At 33.4% G+C, this 18,914-nt stretch overlaps 1 protein-coding gene across 9 annotated transcripts in view; it reads right to left on the bottom strand.

Moving 5' to 3' along the window:
• Positions 1-18,914, bottom strand: part of CHD9 (chromodomain helicase DNA binding protein 9) — a 219,929-nt gene that overhangs the window by 118,267 nt on the left and 82,748 nt on the right. For all 9 annotated transcript variants that reach the window (XM_005691975.3, XM_005691972.3, XM_018061986.1 and 6 more), the window contains exon 2: positions 10,700-12,319. In XM_005691975.3, coding sequence (XP_005692032.2) covers positions 10,700-12,154 — 1,455 coding nt within the window. In that variant the 5' untranslated portion in view covers positions 12,155-12,319. The remainder of the gene's footprint in view (positions 1-10,699; positions 12,320-18,914) is intronic.

Genomic DNA, 18,914 nt, shown 5'->3' with positions numbered 1-18,914 from the left:
TTTTAAGCCAGATTTTTCACTCTCCTCCATCACCTTTATCAAGAGGCTCTTTAGTTTCTTGTCACTTTCTGCCATTAGGGTGGTGTCATCTGCGTATCTGAGGTTACTGATATTTCTCCTGGCAATCTTGATTCCAGTTTGAACTTCATTCAGCCTGGGATTTCGCATGATGTACTCTGCATAGAATTTAAATAAGCAGGGTGACTGTACACAGCCTTAATGTACTTCTTTCCCAATTTGGAACCAGTTCATTGTTCCACGTCCGGTTCTAAATGTTGCTTCTTGACCTGCATATGGGTATCTCAGGAGCCAAGTAAGGTGGTCTGGTATTCCCATCTCTAAGAATTTTCCACAGTTTGTTGTGATCCACACAGTCAAAGGCTTTAGCATCGTCAATAGAGCAGAAGAAGACGTTTTTCTGGAATTCCCTTGCTTTCTGTATGATCCAACAGATATTGGTAATTTGATCTGTTTCCTCTACCTTTTCTAAATCCAGCAGGTACATCTGGAAGTTCTCAATTCAAGTAGTGTTGAAGCCTAGCTTGAAGGATTTGAGCATTACGTTGCTAACATGTGAAATGAGTGCAGTTCTGCAGCAGTTTGAACATTCTTTGGCATTGTCCTTCTTTGGGACTGGAATGAAAACTTTTTCAGTCCTGTGGCCACTGCTAAGTTTTCCAAATTTGCTGGCATATTGAGTGCCACACTTAAACAGCATAATCTTTTAGGATTTTAAATAGCTCAGCTGGAATTCCATCACCTCCACTAACTTTGTTCATATGACAGGTGTCCAAACTATATTTACTGAATTCATAAACAAATTAACGTCTTATAAACAAAGCTGTCTTAGAACTACATTAGTGCTTAGCATATAGTATGCTCTCAAAAATTTCTATCAACCTTACTAAAAAAAACTCAAACCCCTCTGTTCAACATGAGTTTAACCTAAATCAAATACCAAGCAAGGACCACATCTTATTTCATACATAACATAGCACCACATGAAATAACAGATGGTGACAAAGTACTTATGAAAGTGAATCAAAAATTTCTGGATCACAAGGTTCTAACACAAAAACCCAAATAAGAAATTACAAATAGTACTCATATCCATTACATTACATAGTATAAGCAAAGCAAACGAACTCCTTAAAGAAATGGCTGATTCCAGCTCTGAGACAAAGCAATTAAATACACCTTCTTACACCAGAAAGTGGAAGTACTTAGAGACTAAAGAGGGCACAGGGTTGGCTTGCAAAGACTCCCACTGGCAAAATATTCAAAAAGAATAATAAGGGTAATAGACTATAACATATTCAGCGTTTTTTAATCTATGGATCCAACTCTTTATAGCCAAATCCCACTTACTAATTAAAAAGGAGTGAAGGTAATTTTAGAAAGAAACAGAGTGTAGTAGCTCGGTCGTGTCTGACTCTTTGCGACCCCATGGACATCAGGTTCCTCCGTCCATGGGATTTTCTAGGCAAGAGTTCTGGAGTGGGTTGCCATTTCCTACTCCAGGGAATCTTCCTGACCCAGGCATCAAGCCCAGGTCTTCCGCATTATAGACAGACGCTTTACCATCTGAGCCACCAGGGAAGTCCGAAGGTAATTTTACTAGGTGATAAAACTTAGCATCACCAATAATGAGACAAACTCCTAATATGACCTAATATGACCCAAGAGAACTACATCTATGTGGCACTCTCACCAAGAAATGTTTAATTTGAAGTATGAAGAAACAATTAGATAAATACAGACAGGGTCTAGACTTTTTAAAAAAATGGTGACATTGGAAAAGAACAACAAAAAGGCATGAAAACCCCTGTATTAGGATAAAGAATATTAACGAGAGATAACTAAATGCAATGCCTGATCTTTGATTGGATCCTGTATTTTAAAATAAACATCTTTAAAAATTACTAGGATAACTAAAAGATATCTGAATTTTGGTCATATGATATTGTTATTGATGATGTTTTATTACATAGTAAAAGTAACTTTTATTTAAAATGAAAACAGAGTGAGAAGACAAATGAGGCAAGCAAAAAACTAATGAGTCTATGTGAATGGTACATGGATGTCCACTCTCGTATCCTTTCAACTCCTAAATCAGGAAAAGTAAATATTACTATAAACAGTTTAAAAAACTCATAATATTCATATTTCTAATACTGCTTAAGTTGACTGACAGTCATCTTTATTCTTGTAATATAACAAAAATACAGATTTGCAGGGGTAGCCTTAGAGGTCTCTTTGTATTTGTAATGTCAGTACCCAGCACAGTACCTGATATACAAACAGCAGGTGCTCAATGAATATATTTGTTGTTTATGCTCTTATGAGTTGATGTGGTAGAAAACACAATGAATTTAAAGATTTTAGGTGGGAGGGGGGTTCAGGATTGGGAACACGTGTACATGCTGAAGTATGGCAAAACCAATACAATATTGTAAAGTAAAAAAATAATAATAATAAATAAATAAATAAAGATTTTAGATAGATTACTTTCCCTCTTGATACCGCAAGTACTTAATATGTAAACTCTGAGAAATAATACCAACTTATATATACCTCAGGTTATTACTAAAAAATTCAAACAATGTAAGTAAACCACTTAAAATATTATGCAAATGTTTTATTATTTCTATTTCAAATTACATTCAATGTTTATTTACCACGTTAATTTTTAAAAATTACTTCTGAAAGTCTTACTTTCATTTGAGGTATTTAGAGGGAAAAAAATCCTAGGAATTTTATCTACAATGTAATCTTTTAAGTATAATGTATCTCTCAGTAACTAGTTATGTCTCTTTTGACAAAAAAGTAGTGCTAAAAGTTGAATCACATTGTTTTAAAATAAAAAAAAAAGTTTTGTAACATAATAGCTTGTAATAAAATTAAACAGATTAGAAGCTCAAAAGAAAAGGGCCTGCTTTCTTGACTCTGCCATTCACAAGAGCAGTTGGATATTGTATGTACATACATTATAATACGGATATAAATGCATACAAGGATCAAGTAGGTACAAAATGACAAAATGTCATGTAACAAAGAGCTAATCTTAGAAACTTAGAGGAATACCTTCTTTAAATCAGATGGATCAAGGAAATGAATTGTTTATAATTATCACTCATTCAAAATCACTTAGTTGGAGAGCTGAGGAGTGCTAGAAACCTCTGTCAACTGAATCACAACTGAAAAGAGAACACCTCTGAAATTACAATACAGACCAATGGGAAAGTATGACTTAATTTTTCAGTTTGAGTTGTTCAAAGGCAAAGGACCATATCTGGTTCATTTTTGCAACCTCAGTGCCCAGCACAATCTCTTATACCTGGTAGATAGATACCTAATAAATACCGAACAAACAGAAGCAGCAAAAACGCAACATTTCCAAAACACAGATGTTACACAAAATTCAGTCATTCACACATACACAGTTTATATCTACATTTGACAGATACAGTAAGTGTCCATTTTTTAACACTAGAAGTATGGTTAAAAACTTAAAATACATTGAAAGATATACATACAAAAAAAAAATCCCACACAAAAACAAAACTGAGCAACTCAAAAAATATCAATCCTTATAAAACATTAATTTTAAGTGCCTGGCCATTCTCATTTCTGATCACGCTTAAATACTACAGTATTTAAACTATAAGAAGGAATGCTAGCCAGCTGTATGACAGAAAGCAAAATGACCTGTTTTTGCTTTTTTGTTTTTGCTTTTTTTCACCCTATTAGGATAGGGCGAAATATTATCTAGCTCTAAAATTCTATAATTCTAGGAAATGTTCAACATAAACTCTTCAGGTACACAAGTGTACATTAATCTAGCAGGAAACTGCTTAAAGATTGGTTCTTAGCCCTTATTACCTCATAATAACTTTAAATGCAATACAATCCATAAAAATATTGAATCACTATGTTGTACACCTGAAATGAATATAATATTGCAAATAATATAAAACTTCAATACAAAAAAGACTACCCTGCTTTCATAATTTGTAAGGTATTACTTGCATAATAAGTGTGCAAGTTATTATCTGCATAGTTGACTATAGTAAATTACCAGATTTTATTTAACTGAAAACTACAGTCTAAGCTTCCTATGTGCTTGCTTACCATCTCCTTCCATGAATTATTCGTAGTATATTGCATTAAAATATTTCTGTTGTTTAAAATCATTTCAGTCCAACTATCCAAATAAAGAAACCTGATCAATCGTATTTAAATATTCCAAAGTATTCATATTATCATAACAGGAATAAAGTTTGATGGTTCAGTAGCCCCTAACATATTTTTTTCAATTTCAGACATTAATAAGGATAAATGACTGAGAAGTTCTAAGGTATCTGGGAGTGCACCTCAATAAAATTAAGCTATACCTGTCTGTAACTTATATGATCAACTGCACTTCCATTTAAAAAAAATAGCAAGAAAGAGTAAAACACAGAAGCAAAAAAACTGAATACAATAAAACTCTGTTAGACCTACTTTGAAGTTTGGCTTGAATCTCATGCTCTTCACACACTGCACAAATCCACAAATTTCTCACCAACTGCTGCCTCTTCCCCACCCCTGGAATTCGCTTCCTGTTCACCTCTCACCCTTAAGTATGCATGTCAGAAGTCAACAGCCTTAAAGCTACAACCAGAATGTCATTACTCAGTGCACAACTCAATTCCTCTAATACAATATAATACACAGTTTAATAATTAAGATATTTCAGAAGTAGCTAATATTACACAAATTTCCAGTCCAAACAGAACATTTTAATCTAGAAGATTTGACAGAAATGTCCAAACGAAAAAAACAAGTCCACTTTATCTGAAAAAACAAAACCCAACTGAACAGGAAATTCCTTCACAGAATTCTATTTTGTGTATTAGCTTAGACAACTAAGAATTTTGCAACTTCTTATAAGCAATAGCATACTAAGTGTATAAAGATGCAAATAAAATTTGATAAATAGAGGGATGTTACTTTACAAGAATTTAAATTACTGAATAAAACAATCTAAATACTACTTAGGCCATTTTTTTCTCTTATTTTTGTCTGGGACATAAATGGAATGACAAATTTTAAAATTATTCATTATATGTTGGCTTTTTGATGTAGGAAAAGTTACCACTATTAAAAAAACCCCAAACCAAAAATAACTAGCAAAGACCTCAGGATCCTCTGAACTCAATGGGTATGAGCAAAGTATAGCAAATTCCTTGCTTTAGATTTACATTTAGTTTTAGGAAGTTTTCCACTTTGTTTTTTAATAATAATTTCATTTACAGGAAAAATTAGTTGTGCTTCTAAGATTACTTTCAAATATCTAAAATTCTTACTTAAGTGAGGGTGATTCCTGGAGGTGTAACAATAATTATCACAAATTTGAACATATAAGACCTCCCTATAAAACTTTAAGAGTTTTTTCATCTTTTCTTAACTGATCATTCTACCACCATTACCATCACTCTTGGGGTGGGGGTTGGGAGAAAGCCATATAAAAGGTTTTGAAGCTTAATAGAACACACTTCCACTGTCTGGAAAATTTACTCATCTGTGATAAATAATTCCCAGGTATTCCTGGATAGCAGAGAACTTGTTACATGTCTTTACCCTTCTTCATTATTTACAATTGCCACTCAGGAGCTAAACAGGCAATATAAATAATACATCTCACAAAGAAACTCAAAATTACAACCACAGAATAGCTGAAAAGAACCTACCAATTTAGCCCATTTTCCACCTCCTGGCTTTCAGTGAAAGTGTTTTACTTCAAACTTCTTTACACTAATCTACTTTTCTGTGACTTCCACTTGGCAGATGCAATTCCGGCCTCTAAAGTCCTTCAAATATTTGAAGGTAATTATGAGGTTTACCTTTAGGACATTTGTTATTATCATCTTAAACACAATCATTTTTTAAAAAGTCAAAACACTTGGAAGTAATAGCTATTTCACTTTACTTTTGTTCTTTATTTTGGGGTTGTCTTTCCCTCTGATAATGAATAAACTGTCAATATATTCAGAATATACGAGATGAATGGTCTTCACTTAAAGACTCTAAAGCAAGTTTTTATCTCATCGGTAAGGTATATTTCTGAAGGGGTTGGGGGAGGGGGCAGGGTGAGAAGGGAGGAATCACTTAGCATATTATTGTTAAACATCACACTGCATTAATATACTCCGAAATAAAGTGAAAGTAGTTAAGACCATATACAATGGAGCTAAATCTGATTTGAATCTAGTCAGGTGTGACTTTGGGTATATTAATTAACTTTTCTGTATCTCAGTTTTCGCAAATGGAAACTGAAGGAGTTAACTAACTCCAAATAAAAGGACTGCTGTGAAGGATCAATGTGTTAATAACATATATTAAGTATTTAGAACAGTGTTGGCACAAACATAATGCTCTATCACAGGGCATAGTCTAATTTTTGCTTACTATCACATACCTACTTCAAATTGAACTATTACAGTAATAAACACAACAAAAATATAAAATATTTTAATTACCTTAACTCAGATTTTCCAGATCTCAATAACAACTTTACTTTTATATCACATTTTAGCAACCTTGGGCTTCCCAAGCGCTAGTGGTAAAGAACCGGCTGGCCAATGAAAGCAGCAGACATAAAAGACACAGGTGCGATCCCTGGGTCAGGAAGAACCCCCTGGAGAAGGGAATGGCAACTCACTTCAGTATTTTTGCCTGGAGAATCCCATGGATAAGGGAGCCTGGCGGGCTACAGTCCATGGGGTTGCAAAGTTGGACACAACTGAAGTGACTTAGCACTCAGCACCCTTAGCAAACTCAAGATGGCAAATTTTAGCCATTCAAAATCATTTTCAGAAAAATATTTTACGACATGAAAAAATGCCTGCAACATATTAATTTGTTGCAAAATGTAACAATAATTTGTTACAAAAATACTAATTACAAAAAAGCTATTTGCCAAAGAGTATAAACTCTATGATCCCAACTTTGTTCTTAAAAATGCAAAAATACATAGGGAAGAGACAGACAGCAGACCTCATTGGAAACTTATAAAATGTCAATAATGGTATCTTCTTGTAGTGATATTACAAGTAATTCACTTTTCATCTGTTTTCTATGTTGTTCAATTTTTAAATAATAATTATATATTAAATTTTTTGTCAGAAAAGAAGCCCAATATTTTCTTATTTATGTATTTGGCTGCACTGTGTAGCCTGTGGGATCTTAGTTCCTCAATCAGAGATGAACCCAGGCCCTTGGCAGTGAAAAGTGCAGAGTCTGGACCACTGGGGAATTCCCCCAAATCAAGTATTTTAAAATGTGCCTTACACAGGCTGTTCAAATCTTTCCCTAAGTTTTTTTTAAAGCTTATAAAAAAGGCAGGTTTCCCTACCTTCAGGGAAAACTAAAAAAAAAAAAAAATTCAAGGTAGTAAATAAAGTTATAAATTCATCAGGATACAAAAGCCAACAAGGAATTATGTACAATTATATACATCCTAAAATTCTATTTTCTATGCTGATAGCTATTTTAGCTATCCCACATATCTTTCACTGCTATAGAACATTTACAGTAAATTTAATTTACAAACTTTGAAAGATCACACAGTGCTCCATATAGTGTTCCCACTTAACAAATAATCAGACAAAAATGAAAGATTCTGTGTCACTAAAGAGCAGTATTTATCATAAAAAAGCAAGGAAAAATTTATGGTATTACTCAATATTCCTTTGCTCTAACAACCAGAGATGAAAATAAGTTAGTATTTTCTCTATTATGTTTTGTATTTACATTTAGAAATGCTTCCTGTAGCACCTCACTTTTCTTTTCTCTTTTTTAAATGGTAAAATTCTAGAGTCAATTATATAAGAAATTTTCTCAGCAATATTCAGTTTTTAGTGACTCACACAGATTCTAAGATTTTGAAATTATATCCACAAATACTCCACCTCAATTGGGGAATAAGAAAACGGAAGGCTTACAGATACTCTTTACATACTTAATATTCTCAGTGAAGCTTCCTAAAATTATAGAGTGCCACCCATGAGTTTTCCAATGATAGATTAATGAATATCTTGTTTTGGCTATAACAATATGTGTCCTTTTAAAATTCTAATAAACCAAAAATTATGCCATTTTCTTAGTTTTATCTGTTAACTTCTATATACATAATTAACAATGCTAATTTAGTCCGAAATGAAATTATTGCATTTAAGCGAGAGACTTAAAAAAACCCTAAGAAAAAATTTCTTTTCATAGAACTTGGGGAAAACTGTAATAATACAACATTTTGGCTATGTAGTAACCATAATCATTCAGAAAATGCCAAAAAATTCTGATAAAAGACTTATACATGCCATGCCAAAATTTATCATCAATTATACATACTGAATAGTTTAATTTCACATATTGGGATATCTGACATAATTCTATACATATAAAATCTATATCCAATCCCTATTAACCATATTATAGTCTCCTATCTTCTCTACCAATCCATGTCTTCTCTCCATCCCCACAATCAGAAAGTCACAACTCAGCCTTAACACAAAGAAATAATAGGAAACTTGAGAACAGACTTTCAGTAAATCAGATAAGTATTCAAAAACATTTGCCCTTTATCAGTTTTTAAACATGTAACAAAAAGAATAAGAAGTTAGCAAAATGAAACAAACACTGAAACAAGAAGATGAGTAGGTTTAAATAAAGCCTTATGAATGTATCAGTGTAGATAAGATGATTTATTAAAGCCTGATGGATTGGTGTGAAAAGAATTTCTCTCAGATAGCATTAAGGTTGAGTATTAGTATTAGATTTAGTATTAGTACTGGGGACTATTTTAGATTTTTATAATTATTCTCCATTCATTTCAAATCTACAGAAGGAGTTTTCTTTTTAAAGTCAGTAGAACATGTTTAGGAAAATATGAATTTAAAAAATCCTTAGAAAAATAAAATTGAGGAAATAAGTTAATAAATTTCAGATTTAATAACTTCAATTATATGCTGGACAAATTAATTAGTCAAACTAGTCAGAAATATACATAAAAAGTGAATAGATGATCCTGGGTTTGATCAGTAGTTTTTCCCCAAGGTCCAAGATGCCTGACCCTCTTCCAGTAGAGGGAGCAAAATCATAATATTATAGTCAGGCAACAAAAAGATGGGGAGAAAGAGAATTTATAAGTTGCTTTTAAATATCTTAAATCTATTTAGATAATTCAAAAGCTGTACTAAAATCATCATGACCCACAAAGCAAAAGATAAAGATTTTATCCTTTTCAGACACTTCAAAGTTTTGAAATAAAAAAATGGTCCATAAATACTTAATTTCAAGAACCATGCTATATTTCATTGTCTACCAAATCTCACAGGTAAGCAAGGTATTAAAGCAATTTTATAAATCTTTAACAGCAAACTTTCAGAAAACTGATAAAATACTACATTAAATACACCAAAAGAATTTTAAAGTAATACATTCATATGACAAAAACTATAAAAAAGCAAAGGCAAGAAAAGCAATTGTGCTACTCTAAAACAATCTATTTCCTTTCAGTATTTTTCATAAGTATATTTCCAAACTGCTATGAAAAAAGTATAATTATAAATACATTTGTTAAGTGCTTATTATATGCTAAGCATGTATTATATACCAGGCACAGTTTTAAGCACTTTACATATTATAACTCGCTTCATTCTTATCAAAGCCCTATTATTATCCCATATTTAAAGATGAAGCAAATGAGTGCACCGAAATTATTAACACTTAATAAGCAACATGAGCCTAGTTCTAACCCAAGTAGTGTGGTACCAGAGCCTGTACTCTTAACCACCTTACTGGGATCTTAATTTTGAATTATGCTTTTCCACCATTATTAACATATTATCAGTCTTCAAAGTCTTTTTAATGCCTACAGTAGTTCATCCAATATAGATATAATAAATTGTGTTGTTTCCAATTTTCCCTTTTAGATACAGCAAGAGAAATATCTTTGGGTATATTACTTTTGCCATATTTAGGTTATTATAATAAAGTTTTTATACTTAAATATGCCACGTGCCACCAAATTGCTTTCCAAAATATCTATCAATTACAAAGCTATGTGAATTCCAATTTCACCATAAATTTGCCAATATTAAACATCAAATTAAAAAAATTTTTCTGATAAAAATGAAACCACACTGCAACTGAATTATTACTAAAGTTGCATATCATTCTGAATGTCAAGTTTACTGACTTTTCTGAATTTCAGCTTTTACATTTTATTTAATTATCAACTAATGAGATCTCATAATTATAAAATTATTTTTATAGGAATATTAACTCTATGTCCATTATACTAGCAATAAAACATTCCCAATCTATTGTTTTCCTTTTAATTATGGTTATTTTTTGGTTTTGATAATAAATCTTTCTGTCAAAGGCAATCATAACTGAAAGTTACAAAAGATGTCTTAATATCTTATAAAAGATATATATTTTTAAAAAATCTAAATAATAGAAGTTTATTGCTTTGAGTAAATCAATGAAGGACTTTCAAACATAAGACTACTGAAACAATATAAATCTACGTCAAAATATGCACACTCACCTGAGAGAATTATTGAGTTTGAGAAATTCTGAGTATGTCTCATGTGAAATAAACTCAGTGAGTAAAACCCCCACGCTACCCCAAACCAAAATAAGAGTTACATACCTGCCGCTGTAAACACAGGCGATTTCTATCATGTAAATGCTGATGATTAGAAAGTGATGAATGCCAACTCCGAGCCTGATTGTGCAACTGAGTTTGAACCATGTCAGAAGGCCGAGTTACAAGATGTGAAGTAAACTGCCGATCAAGGTCATGATCTAAAACATGACTTGAATTATCTTGCCCAAATGCTGACTCATCAAACTGGGGAAGGAGACCTTCTTGAAGGAGGTCTTCTGGGTCAAGTCCTGTGAATGGCTCAGTTTGAGATTCCACTTGATGAAGTAAATTCTCTTCCAAAGATGAAAAGCCATTAGTTTCTACATGATCACTGAAATGGCCCATTTGAGTTCCTGAGTCAACAGGATCCGGGAAGTTCATGTGCACAGGAGATAATTTTGAATTGTAATTACCCTGAGGATGTGATGAATGCAACATTTGGAAGTTATTTGAATTCAGAGATGTATTAGGATTTAGCATATGCTGAGTCGATTCTTGCTTGATTCCCCTATGAGGTGAAAAGGAATTACTCCCAGTAAAATCAGATAAAGTCTGATTTGTATGATTAGGTGCAAGAACTGCAGAGGGTTGAAGAAGACTATTTGGTGACACATGATTACTGGAAAAGGAATAATGTGAAGAAAACTGCTGTGAATTACTGACAGAACAAGAAGTCATATTTGGAGAAGGTCCATTAAAATTACCTTCTTGGTGACTGGTACACTTGAGGAAGTGTACTGAAGGGTTTGATGTTTGGGAAAATTGCTGCATCGAAAGGGACTGTTGTGAAGTAGATGCATTGTTCATTTGTGGTGGATGGTTAACACTGACTCTGTGTGGACCAGAAACATTAACATCCATAAAAGTTTTAGACTGACTAAGAGAATTTTGCCCTGGGTTCAGATTATTTCTGTTTTGTTGTGAGCGTAGCGAAGCGCACTGTGTTTGTTGTTCATTGGCCTGAAATAAGGCAAAGTCATGGTGTGCCACAAAGCTTTTAGTTTGATGCATAGAGTGAGAATGTCCTGGTTGGTGAAAAGGAGACCCATTTTGATTTGAAATGCTAGTAGCTGTCTGATGGCCCCACATAGGACTGCCATCTGCTACATCTGGAAACAAACCATTGGGTTGGTTCTGGGGGTGGATTGGAGAACAATTAAACTGAGAGTGTGGCGATAACACATGTTCAGCTGGGCTACCAAAAGACTGATTAACTTGGTGAAATTTCATTGAATCAAACTGATTTAACTGTTCATAATCAGTCATCTTCTGATGTGTTGGAGTACCTTGAACATGATTCAGTGAGTCTATGTGCAAAGGTTCAAATTCTGCACCCAAGTTCAATTCATCAACTAGTGAAACAGGTCCTGGTTGTACAAATGCATCATCTGGCAAACCTTCTAAGGTCTCACCAAACAGATTGGCATCATCAAAAAAGTCCATCATGGGATCTGTCATCTTGAAAACTTCAATAATAATCTGGGCTGTTCACTCCAAATGGAGTACATTCAGTTTCTCTGTAGTAGATATTATTGGATCATTTCCAAAGGTCATCAACTAATCCGTAACAGGTCAATGTTCATTATTGCTCTGGATAATGACATGTCATGAAGTGTCAGAATCCTAGGAAATAAGAACAAAAGCAAAGTTTAATAATGAATATTCATTAAAGTTTTACAAACAAAGTTTATATATGATTTAAAAAACATACAATCTCACTGTATAGTATGTTTTGGTAGAGTAATTCATTGCAAATAGCTCAGTGATATTCCCTACAAGGAAAAACTTGCTGCTACAGGGGACATGACTATGTATATATATGCATTTAAAAGTAATAACATATTACTTCAGTTTGAAGTTCACATATTATAATGACAGAATGTAAAGCAAACTTGACAATGGAATGTCAGACTCTCCCATACCACGAAATGGCCATCACTCCCCAACAGCTCTAGCATGTACAACATATTTATGTATTACACTTGAAAGTTATGTTGTGCTAAGATAACCGACAACAGATCCTCTCAGATTAGCAAGTATGTTGTGATCTTTTGCTCTACACCTCTTGAGCAGATAAAGCTACTATTTTATAGGATAAACATGAAATTACAGCAAGAAGAGCAACTGTATGAAGTCATGATAAGCTGGCCCTAAATGAGATAAAAGTTAGCCATCTGGTCAGCTGATAGACAACACAGACATGTGGTATGTTGGAGATGCTGTATCATATTGCTACCATGATTCTCTTGTTCAGCTACCATGGAAGATCAGCCTCCTGAGAGCCAAGTGAAACAGACATCCATGTAGATAAACCAAGCACCTTTTTGTTAACAGGTATATTCATTACTCTACCCCTAAGTCTCCCATCATTAAATCATTTGGAATATACCTACTGCTTATTATATTTACTAAACTGTGCAAAATAAAATGTACTGATAATCAAGCTGAGGCAAAAACACACAGTAGCTTAAGCTAAGCAATAAATTAGTCTTATGATAATCGCAAGAGAAAAAAAATGGCAACATTTATACACAGACACATCACATAACATACGTAGAATTTACATGTGGAAAGGATCTAATAGGTTACTTGCCAATTTTGTTTCAGGATTACATGATTTATTCCAAACCTTTTCAACAAAGGTAATTTAGAGTTCTGCCCTCACTGTCTTGTATACAGAACCCAAATGAAGATTCTTGCTCCTCTACATATTAGTTTATTCAAAACTACCAAATGTCTAAAAAACTTTTCCAGAGCTTCTATTTTGGGAGGTCCGTATTAAAAAATATAAATTTCCTAAAGAGAATGTCTGCTCACAATTTAAATGAAAAAATACTTCTGAAATTTTTCTGAGAAGGAAAAACTATGTAAATTTACATTAATTTTTACCTGGAAATGGACTTATCAATCACAATGGTATACAAGTACTTTAACAAGTACATAACTTTAGAAAAAGTAAAATACAGAAAGAGAGAAATTATTTTTCCAGATTTTATAACTATGAGACTAAATGGACAGAGGGCTATGTGCTCTAATCTGAACACAGCATTAGCCAAAAAAAAGAAAAAGAAAGAAAAAAGTAGGTTAAATCAATTCTCTGGAACATATCTTATGTTCTGCTATAGACACTAGACAAGGGAACATCTATGTATACCTAATCCATTAATCAGAGAAAGCAATGTCTTAATTTTTTTTTAATGGATGTATGATCATTTACCAAGAGGGAAAAAGAAGAAGTACAACAGCAGTTATGAAATCCAGTATGTTGTCAAATATAAGGTACATCATTAGTTGATATAACATGAAGAAATAAATTATATCACTTTGAATCTTTATTTTATAATCCATCTATAACTTTAAAAAAACATTTTTAGAAGTAGACTTATTCTGAAGGATTTGACAATTTCTTCTTCCAAGAAGTACTCTTTTTGGTCCATAAAACACCTGATTGTTGCTCTGTAAAAAAAATGTAGAATTGCTGTCATTTCTTCAACAACAAATATCTGCTTCACTAACGAATATATGAATAATGAATTTCAATAATGAATATTCACTGGAAGGACTGATGCTGAAGCTGAAACTCCAATACTTTGGCCACCTGATGCGAAGAACTGACTCATTTGAAAAGACTCTGATGCTGGGAAAGATTGAAGGCAGGAAGAGAAGGGGACGACAGAGGATGCATGGTTGGATGGCATCACCGACTCAATGGACATGAGTTTGAGTAAACTCCGGGAGTTGGTGATGGACAGGGAGGCCTGGTGTATTGCAGTCCGTGGGGTTGCAAACAGTCAGACACGACTGAGTGACTGAACTGAATATTAAATTTATGCTCTGCTACTCTGTCTCTGTGCCTCTCTGCATAATCAATAACTTTTTGTTTAAAAGCCGAATAACTGTATATCTTTTGAGACCTTTAAAATAATTAAACATGTATAGTACCAAGGTGCACAGCCCAACTGAAGTGATGGCAACATAAATAGCTATGACTAAGTTTCTGTAAACACAGCCAACCGACAACTACTCCCTGACAACCACCAGGCAGACAGTGACTGAGATACATACTAATTTCAGAGATATTAAAAGGAGAAAAAATATGCATCTTAGAATTGATTAAAATAATTTCTTGAATATATAGAATCTATTACTTCAAGAGTTCAGAACTACAAAAACTACTGCCCAATTGAACATTTAAAGTAAATTACCTGAAGCATATGACATTAGTTCATATATTCCCAATTATTGTGATAACAGTAAACATTTCCAAATTTATACTATGTACTATAGGCTTATACATCTGTTTTATTCTTAAGAAATAGTTTTTTAGAACACTGTTCTGGAAATACGCTTATGATATAATATTCCAATTAGGAAAGAAATGGTAGTAGTCTTTGAATTTTATACATTATGATAGATTATACTATAGCAAAGTATTTTCTACATTTATGTAACCCAAAGCTTATCGAAAATATGAGAAGTTTTAAATTAGAAAACAATTTTGCTGCTTACTCTTCTACCAAACACTTATTGAGAAGCAACTTCCAGGCACTAGGATGATGAATAACTGACCTCTGAAAGGAGATACAGACAAGTAAATATCAATACGATACATTACCAACATAATACAATATTTATGCTTTTATTAAAGTACATTCAGAGGAGGAACATCTAATGAGGAAAATGGACACCTTATACCTAAGAAGATATATATTTCGTATGCGACAAGACACACGTAAGTAGTCAATGTTAGTTATAAAAATAGAAACTAAAGATAAACTAGAAAAAAGTACCCACAAAAGTCTAAAAAGTCACCTTTTCTGATTTAAACACTTCATTCTACAACTGACACAATGCTCAATTAAGTTCCTCTTTAAGATCTATCATCTTATTTCATTCTAATAAATGTACTATCTTACAAATTCATAAAAAGATCACATCAGTCCAATTTTAACTTTCTATTTAATTAAGCAAATATTATTGGACCCATCACATCCAAAGCAACTCTGCAGAAACAAACTACAAAAGCCACTACCCTCAGGAAGTTCAGAATCTAAATGGGGGAGATAAGGAGTAACGGCACAAGAAGAGCACATCATATACTGAATAAAATATAGTAAACATGGCCTAAGAGAAGCAAGCACAAGTTTATGTATAAAGTGATTTATTAACAGAAGAGAGAGCACAGTTGGCAAGGTATTTAGGAAAAGCTTCTTAGAACAATTAGCATTTGAAGGGATCTTATAAAGGGATTGAAAGGACAGGCCAGGCAAAGGATTCAGGAATAAAGAAATGGAAGGAAGGAAGAAAGGAAGTATATATATATATATTTAGGCATAGTATGACCATTTTAGAGTATACAAAAGGAAAAAACTGGAAAATAGAGGTAGAAATACAAGTTGGAGAGACACTGTAGGGGACCTTATCATTAAGTACATTAAGACATTTGGGGCACAGAATTTTAAAGTTAAAACAAGTATTCAGAATCAAAATTAAATTACTTATCTATCTTCCTTTCTACAATTATCTGATGTCAAACATGATGATCATATAAAATGGATTCAAAAATCAATAGGGTAGAATCCCTGCCTTCAAAAATTCTAGAGGGGAAGAAAACACAGAAACTAATATGATATACATCTTAGCAGAGATACAAAGCACTATATTATACAAAGCACTATACTGCAGTAGCATGTATTAGACGGTAATTATGTACAGAAAAGATCAGGAAAGGCATAAAGAGGTAACATTTGAGCTGGGCCATAAGAGTAAAAATAAAGCCTCTAAATATGTGTTCTATAACAGAATTTATACATACATACATACATACACACACACACACATATAAACTTACTTCAGTGGTAAATTTACTTTCCTCAGTGTCTAATAGTTGCTTTTTCTCTAAAACATTTCTATATTCTCTAAATAAGTCTCTCAATATTTTTCTACTAAATGAATGTCTTCCCAGTAAGTTCTACATATTAATAGTTTTTCCAACTTCGTATAATCATTGATCCCTACCAAATTATTCAGTCCTCTATTACAGTCATGTCCATAACATTTTTATACAGTATTAAATTTGTGCTGCATTAATTTTTACTTTGGGCTTCTCTGGTGGCTCAGCGTAGAGAACCCACCTGCAGTGCAGGAGATGTGCCTTAGACCTCTGAGTTGAAAAAACCCCCTGGAGAAGGAAATGGCAACCCATTCCAGTATTCTTGGCTGGGAAATCCCATGGACAGAGGAGCCTGGCAGGCTCTGTCTATGAGGTTGTAAAAGAGTCGAACACAACTTAATGACTAAACAACACAATTTTTACTTTGCTTATGAGCTACTTACAGATATTTCATACTTGTACCTGCAGAAAATTCAGTTTAGGATTCACCTCCTATAAAAGGCCTCTGCCTACTCAACCCTGGTTTAGTAACCTGTGCACACAATAAATAATTTTTCATTGTAATAATATATTACCTTTTCTCTCCAATAGACTCTCTACCCTTGGGAAAAAGGAACACCTTTACAACCTTTGCATCATTATTAGTATGTTGCCTAGCATGGTAGGCATGTGATATATTTTAACTAAATCAGTGAATGACTACAAAGAAATTAGAAAGAACATGATACTTCGAACAAACAAACCTAAGACCCGAGTCCTGGCTCTACCATCATCTAGCTGTATGACCTTGAGAAGATCACATACTTTCTGCTTTCATCTGTAAAAAACCAAAGAACAAAAACAACTATACAAACTATCAACTACAGTCCTATCTGCTTCAAATGGGTAAGATAAAAGACTGTCTCTACCAGCAAGCAGTAATCCCTGTTCATGTAGAGAACAGGTCTTTTACAATTCCCTCACTCTCTTGCATGGTACCTAAAATTGGCAAGAGCACAGAGGAAACACTAAAGAAGTGCCCAGAGGTGGGCAGGACAGGACATTTTGGGAACTACTTGATAGCATAATGTGGCCAGAACATGCTACTAGCCAAATAGAGAGATGGTGAGAAGCAAGCAGAGGTCAGATATCCAGGCCTTTTATTAGCCCTGTTAAGAAATCTGGACTTTATCCTGGAGGCAATAGGGAACTATTTCACCGATTAAAATTTCTTCTCTGGCTTAACACTTAATGAACATTTTTACAGTAGCTACTACTATTTGAAGTTATTGTTAGATAGCAAATAGCACCTCTGCTAACGACAGTGACCAATATTTCGAAGAATAAGATGATAATGATATGAGTCATTTTAAAGATTTTTCCTGGGAATTCCTCTCTGTTTGCTAGATGGGATGCTGCCCAATTTATGAATCATTTAATAAAGCCAATTAGATCTTTTAAAATTAAAAAAGAGAATATTCTTATTTGGTAAAATAAAAAGCTGGCACACTGGAGTTTGCCATTTCTTTGCTTAAAGAAAAAAAGGTCTGTTGATGTCTAGAAACAAACTCTTGTTAAGGCATTCAGACTATGCTTGAATACCTGTTCAAAACTTCATAAAGTCAAATTTCCTCCTGCCTTCCTAGGCATTTACTTTGAGATTGTTATAAAATAAATCTAATTGTGACAAACCTTCAAATTCTTGAAGATTTACGTCTCCCTTTAAAACTTTTCAAAGGTATCTGGAAAATATTCCAGCTTACCGAAATGTGAAAATTTTTATCTCAAACAGTTAAAATAAAAGGCTTAGTGTTACAGGGATAAGCCTTCAACTATTGGCCACATATTACTAATTTCCTTAGGGTTTCTACAGTGCTATGAAGGGTATGACAGACAGTACAGAATGAGACAACGTTTACTAGCCTAACACTAGTCAATTTATGTGATACTAGTAACTAGGTGAAACCACACTTAAGTAGTACTAATTAATTTTCCAATAGTGTATCACAGAAGGCCTATCATCAGCTTGTCTGAGTGAGTCAGCTTAAACCAAGGTATAGAAACTTTGCTTAACAAGGTGATTTTAAGTTGCAAGGCAGCCTTAATTACAATAGTTAACAGAACCAAGATACAAAACAATCTCAAGAGAATGGAGCAATGGATCAAATCTAATAATTTGTAATCCTGGAGTTCTGTTTTCAGTGCAGATGACCAACTCTACAAGAATATTCAGGCTGCAAATTCTACAGAGGCCATGCGGCTGACATAATGAGAGGAGCTGGCCAGAAGAGAGCTGTGGCTAGCTGAAAAGAACAAAGGGGAAGCCACCAGGCAATTTCAGTTAGT

Source organism: Capra hircus, chromosome 18 (genome assembly GCF_001704415.2).
Source record: "Capra hircus breed San Clemente chromosome 18, ASM170441v1, whole genome shotgun sequence".
Lineage (NCBI taxonomy): Eukaryota > Metazoa > Chordata > Mammalia > Artiodactyla > Bovidae > Capra > Capra hircus.
Note: the sequence above shows the minus strand (reverse complement) of the source record. Positions and strands in the feature narration are given on the sequence as shown.